Genomic DNA, 7,424 nt, shown 5'->3' on the forward strand with positions numbered 1-7,424 from the left:
ATATTTCAACAGTATTCAATTCAATAATTATTGACCGTTTGCTTTTGTACCAACATAAAGCAGGTCCAAGACTAAAAGTCTTGAAACTTCAAATTAAAAAAATGTTGCATATGTTTTTTGTTTAACTTAATCATGTTAATGACTAGTTTTTTTTTGTAAAACTTAAACACGAATTTTACTTTTTTTAATTGTTTGCTTCCAGTAAACAATTAGCCTATATGTTTTCTGCCTGCAGTGAACTCAGCGTGACCGTTCTCGTAAAGATGCGGTTATCGCAATACACATTGATAGATCTGTCATTGAAATAAACTATTATCTTATTGGTGGTATTGAAGTGCCCAATATCCACACTTCTCTGTTGATTGTTTACTAATATGATAATCGGTTAACTACGGATTTGGCTTTGGCTTTGGCTCCAAAACACGTTCTTTAATTGGCTACCATATTTACACATCAAAACAGACAGAGATAGTTTTTTTACGATTATACGATATTGATTCATAAAAGATGATAAAATCGTACACAGAAGACTTAAGTTTATGATTTATTCACTACAAAAGTCGAAAAATGATGATGATGATGATGATGATGATGATGATGATGATGATGATGATGCTGATGATGATGATGATGATGATGATGATGATGATGATGATGATGATGATGATGATGATGATGATGATGATGATGATGATGATGATGATGATGATGATGATGATGATGATGATGATGATGATGATGATGATGATGATGATGATGATGAGGAGGAGGAGGAGGAGGAGGGGGACCAGGAGGATGATAAAATTAATGGGAGCTTGAAGTCAGACACCTTTATCTACATATCATAAATAGGTCCTGACAATATATTATATATCCTTGGTTCATATGTTTTGGGTTTAGTCGATAATTGGGTAGATGCTTCATTAGGATAACAGTTGCCTGTGTCTGCCTTGTTGTCTATTAATAATTGTACTATATCATCATATCCTTTCTGCCCAGCAATATACAGAGGAGATTTCCCATCTTCCCTACATTTATTAATGCACGATTTGTTGTCCAGTAATAGTTGTATCATATCTGTATTTCCTCTCTCACAAGCAACAAACAGAGGAGATTCTTGGAAATTATTACACTTGTTTGTGTCTGCCTTTTTTTCTAACAACAGCCTAACTATATCTGTATATCCATTTTTACAAGCAACATACAGGGGTGATTCTTTATCATTTCTACACTGATGAATGTCTGCCTTGTTGTTAATTAACAGTTGTACGACATATGTATGTCCTTTCTTACAAGCAATATACAAGGGAGATTCTTTATCGGATGTACATATATTAACGTTCGCGTTTTTGTCCAGTAACATTTGTACTACATCTGTATTTCCTCCCTCACAAGCAACAAACAGGGAAGATTTTTGATCAATGTCACACTTCTTGGTGTCTGCTCTGTATTCCAGCAACAGCTGTACTATATCTGTATGGTTTTTTTCACAAGCAATAAACAGAGGAAATTTTTTATCATGTCTACATTTATTAACATCTGCTTTGTTGTCTAGTAACATTTGTACAATATCTGTATTTCCATTCTCACAAGCAATAAAAAGGGGAGATTCTTTATCATGATTACACTTGTTTGTATCTGCTTTCCTTTCCAATAACATTTGTACTATAGGTTTATGTTCTTCCTTACAAGCAATATACAGGGGGGATTCTTTATTGTCCCTACACTGATGAATATCTGCCTTGTTCTCAAGTAACAGTTGTACTATATCTGTATGTCCATTCTTACAAGCAATAAACATGGAAGTTTCTTTATGAGTATTAGACTTGTTTGTGTCTGTCTTCATTTCCAGTAACAACTGCACTATTGCTTTGTGTCCTTCCTCACAAGCAATAAACAGGGGAGACTCTCTATTACTGTTACACTTGGTTGTGTCTGACCTCCTTTCCAGTATCAGTTGTACTATATCTGTATGTCCATTCTTACAAGCAATAATTAATGAAGATTCTTTATGATTATTACACGTGTTTGTGTCTGCCTTCCTTTCCAGTAATAACTGTACTATGGCTTTATGTCCTTCCTCACAAGCAATAAACAGGGGTGATTTTTTATCGTCCCTACACTGATGAATGTTTGCCTTATTGTCAAGTAACAGTTTTACTATACCTGTATTTCCATTCTCACTAGCAATAAATAGGGGGGATTCTTTGTTATCATTACACTTGTTTGTGTCTGCCTTCTTTTTCAGTAACAGCTTAACTATAGCTGTATGTCCGTTTTTGCAAGCAATAAACAGGGGAGATTCTTCATCATTGCTACAATTATTCGTGTCTGACTTCCTTTCTAGTAACAGCTGCACTATATCTGTATGACCATTCTTACAAGCAATAAAGAGAGGAGATTCGTAATCGTTTGTACACAAATCAATGTCAGACTTGTTGTCAAGTAACAGTTGTACTATATCTCTGTTTCCTATTTCAGAAGCAATAAATAGAGGAGATGCTTTATCATTCCTTCTTTTATTGACGTCTGCTTTTTTTACTACCAACATCCTCACAATAACTGTGTGTCCTTTCTCACAAGCAAAAACAAGTGAAGAATTATTATCATTATTACACCAGTTTATGTCTGCTTCCCTTTTTATTAACAGTGCTACTATATCTGTAAATCCTTTCTGACATGCAATTAATAATGGAGATGTTCCATCATTTGTACACTTATTGATGTCTGCCTTGTTGTCAAGTAACAGTTGTACTATATGTGTATGATCTTTTTTACAGGCTACATACAAGGGGGATTTTTCATCATCGGCACACTTATTAATGTCTGCCTTGTTGTCAATTAACAGCACTACTATATCTGTATGTCCTTTTGTACAGGCAACATACAGGGGAGATTTTTCATTTTCGGTACACTTATTAATGTCTGCTTTGTTGTTAAGTAACAGTTGTACTATATCTTTTTTTCCAGTATCACAGGCAATATACAGGGGTGTTGTTTTATCATCTGCACACTTATTAATTTCTGCCTTGTTGCGAAGTAGCAGCTGTACTATTTCCATATGCCCTTTCCTACAGGCAACATACAGGGGTGATGCGTCGTCATCAGCACACTTATTTATGTCTGCCTTTTTGTCAAGTAACAGCTGAACTATATCTAAGTTATTTATCTCACAAGCAATAAATAGGGGAGAAACCTCCTCATCGGAACACTTATCAATGTCTGCCTTGTTGTCAAGTAACAGCTTTACTATATTTGTAAGTCCTTTCTCTGATGCAGTATAAAGGGGTGACGTTTCATGATCGGCACACTTATTTGAGTCTGCTTTGTTGTCAAGTAACATTTGTACTATATTCGTATGGCCATTCTCACAGGCGATATACAATGGTGATTCTCTATCATCGGTACACTTATTAATGTCTGCTTTGTTGTCAAGTAAGAGTTGTACTATATCCGTATGACCTTTCCTACAGGAAACATACAAGGGTGATTCTCTATCATCGGTACACTTATTAATGTCTGCTTTGTTGTCAAGTAAGAGTTGTACAATTTGTAAGTTATTAATCTCGCAAGCAATAAACAAGGGAGATACTTCTCCATCGGAACACTTATTAATGTCTGCCTTGTTGTTAAGCAATAGCTTTACAATATCAGTAGATCCCTTCTCACAGGCAATATACAGTGGAGATGTTCCATCATTGCAACTCTTATTTAAGTCTGCCTTGTTGTCTAGTAAAAGCTGTACTATATATGTATGTCCTTTCCTACAGGCAATATACAAGGGGGATGCATGATCATTTGTACACTTATTTATGTCTGCCTTGTTGTCGAGTAAAAGCTGTACTATATCTAAATGATTGTTCTCGCAAGCAATTGATAGGCAAAAATTTTCACCATATGAACACTTATTTATGTCTTCCTTTTTTCCTAGTAACAAACGTACTTTGTCTTTACATCCATCTTGACAAGCGATATAGAGGGGCGATTTCCCATCATTTTTATTCTTAAAGTCTGCCTTTGTGTTCCGTATCAGCTGTTCTATATCTGTATGTCCTTTTTTACACGCAATAAACAGGGGAGATTCTTTGTCATTGTTACATTTGTTTAAGTCTGCTTTATTCTCCAGCAACAGCTGTACTATATCTGTATGTCCTTTTTTACAAGCAATAAAAAGGGAAGATTCTTCATCATTGGTATACTTGTTTATGTCTGCTTTGTTTTCTAGCAATAGCAGTACTATATCTGAATGTCCTTTATTACACGCAATAAAGAGAGGAGATTTCTCATCATTGTCACACTTGTTTACGTCTGCCTTGTTCTCAAGTAAAAGCTGTACTGAAGCTTTGTGTCCTTCCCGACAAGCAACAAACAGTGGTGATTTTTTATCATGTCTACATTTATTAACATCTGCATTGTTGTCTAGTAAAAGCTGTACTATATCTGTATTTCCATTCTCACAAGCAATACATAGGGGAGATTCTTTATCATTATCACACTTGTTTGTGTCTGCCTTTCTTTCAAGTAACAACTGTACTATGGTTTTATGTCCTTCCTCACAAGCAATAAGCAGGGGAGATTTTTTATCGTCTCTACACTTATGAATGTCTGCTTTGCTGTCAAGTAGCAGTTGTACAATATCTGTGTTTCCTTCCTTACAAGCAATTAACAAGGGCGATTCGTTATCATTATTGCATTTGTTTGTGTCTGCCTTCCTTTCCAGTAACAACTGTACTATGGTTTTGTGTCCTTCCTCACAGGCAATAAACAAAGGAGATTTTTTATCATTCCTACACTTATTGGCGTCTGCTTTTTTGTCTAGTAACATTTGTACAATATCTGTATTTCCATTTTCACAAGCAATAAACAGGGGAGATTCTTTATCATTTTTACATTTGTTTGTGTCTGCCATGTTGTCAAGTAACAACTGTACTAAAGCTGTGTACCCTTTTTCACAAGATATAAACAGAGGAGATTTTTGATCATATCTACACTGATAAACGTCTGCTTTGTTCTCTAGTAACATCTGTACTATATCTTTATGTTCATTCTCACAAGCAATAAGCAGAGGAGATTTTTTATCATTATTGCACTTTTTTGTGTCTGCCTTCCTTTCCAGTAACAACTGAACTATTGCTGTATGTCCTTCCTCACAGGCAATAAACAGGGGAGATTTGTTATCGTCCCTACATTGATCAATGTCTGCCTCCTTGTCAAGTAACAGTTTTACTATATCTGTGTTTCCTATTTCAGAAGCAATAAATAGGGGAGATGCTTTATCATTCCTTCTTTTATTAACGTCTGCTTTGTTGTCTAGTAGCATCCGTACTATAACAGTGGGTCCTTTCTCACAAGCATTAAGAAGAGAAGAATTTTGATCATTGCTATATCTGTTTATGTCTGCTTTTCTTTTCAGTAACAGCGTTACAATATCTATGTGTCCTCTTTCACAAGCAATTAACAAGGGAGATGTTTCATCATCTTTGCATTTATTAATGTCTGCCTCGTTTTCGAGTAACAGTTTAACTATATCTAATTCATTGTTCTTGCAAGCAATAAACAGGGGAGAAACTTCCTCATCGGAATACTTTTCAATGTCTGCCTTGTTGTCAAGTAACAGTTTTACTATATTCGTATATCCTTGCTCACAGGCAATATACAGGGGAGATGTTTCATCATTTGCACACTTATTAATGTCTGCTTCATTGTCAATCAAAAGTTGTACTATATTCGTATATCCTTGCTCACAGGCAATATACAGGGGAGATGTTTCATCATTTGCACACTTATTAATGTCTGCTTCATTGTCAATCAAAAGTTGTACTATTTCTGTATGTCCTTTCCTACAGGCAACATACAGGGGGGATACTTCATCATCGGCACACTTAGTTATGTCTGCCTTGTAGTCAAGTAACATCTGAACTATATCAAAGTTGTTAATTTCGCAAGCAATAAACAGGGGAGATACTTCTCCATCACAACACTTATTAATGTCCGCCTTGTTGTCAAGCAATAGCTTCACAATATAAGTATATTCGTTCTCACTGGCAATATACAGGGGAGATGTTTCATCATTTGCACACTTATTAATGTCTGCTTCATTGTCAAGTAAAAGTTGTACTATTTCTGTATGTCCTTTCCTACAGGCAACATACAGGGGGGATGCTTCATCATCGGCACACTTATTTATGTCTGCCTTGTAGTCAAGTAACATCTGAACTATATCAAAGTTGTTAATTTCGCAAGCAATAAACAGGGGAGATACTTCTCCATCACAACACTTATTAATGTCCGCCTTGTTGTCAAGCAATAGCTTCACAATATAAGTATATTCGTTCTCACTGGCAATATACAGGGGAGATGATTCATCATTTGCACACTTATTAATGTCTGCTTCATTGTCAAGTAAAAGTTGTACTATTTCTGTATGTCCTTTCCTACAGGCAATATACAGGCAGGATGCTTCATCATCTGCACACTTATTAATGTCCGCCTTGTAGTCAAGTAACAGCTTTACAATATTTGTAGATTTTTTATCACAGGCAATATACAAGGGAGATGTTTCATCATCTCTACACTTATTAATGTTTGCTTCATTTTCAAGTAAAAGTTGTACTATTTCTGTATGTCCTTTCCTACAGGCAACAAACAGGGGGGATGCTTCATCATCGGCACACTTATTTATGTCTGCCTTGTTGTCAAGTAACATCTGAACTATTTCTAAATTGTTTGTTTCGCAAGCAATAAATAGGGGAGATACGTCTTCATCGGAACACTTATTAATGTCTGCCTTGTTTTCAAGCAATAGCTTCACAATATAAGTATATCCCAACTCACAGGCAGTATACAGGGGAGATTGTTCGTCGTCTGTGCACTTTCCAATATCTGCCTTGTAGTCTAGTAACAGCTTTACTATATCTACATGATTATTATGACAAGCAATATACAAAGGTGATGTTTCATCTTTCCTACACTTATTCATGTCTGCCTTGTTGTGAAGTAACAGCTTTACAGTATCCGTATTTCCTTCCTGACAAGCAATAAACAAGGGAGTGGTGTCTTTATACATACAAGTATCAATGGTATTAATGCTGTCTAACAATATCTTCACAACATCAGTATGACCCTGATGTGATGCTGCAAATAAAGGACTGATACCATTGTTTCTACACATGTTAACATCAACACAATGATACAAACACCATTGAATCGAAGGGATGTCCCCTTCAATACAACATTGTAATAGAGTAGTATCATTGTTGTGAATATCACAGGTATGTGCCAATTTTCTTTGGTATGATGATTCATATGTATTCAAAAAATCTAGGTATCGCTGTCTGAAAGTTGGATTGTTCCTATTTCTATTTTGAAACACGTGAGCCACTTCACCTTTAGACCAGTCATCAATCATTCTTTGCAGGTACATA

At 35.6% G+C, this 7,424-nt stretch overlaps 1 protein-coding gene across 1 annotated transcript; it reads right to left on the bottom strand.

Annotated features, from left to right (window-relative positions):
* Positions 1-835: 835 nt before the first annotated feature.
* Positions 836-7,171, bottom strand: LOC143077046 (uncharacterized). Its single transcript, XM_076252933.1, has one exon. It carries the CDS (start codon positions 7,169-7,171, stop codon positions 836-838), a length of 6,336 nt encoding a protein of 2,111 aa, XP_076109048.1.
* Between the last annotated feature and the right edge of the window lie 253 nt (positions 7,172-7,424).

The sequence above is a fragment of the Mytilus galloprovincialis genome, chromosome 5, assembly GCF_965363235.1.
Source record: "Mytilus galloprovincialis chromosome 5, xbMytGall1.hap1.1, whole genome shotgun sequence".
In the NCBI taxonomy this organism is placed as follows: Eukaryota; Metazoa; Mollusca; class Bivalvia; order Mytilida; family Mytilidae; genus Mytilus; species Mytilus galloprovincialis.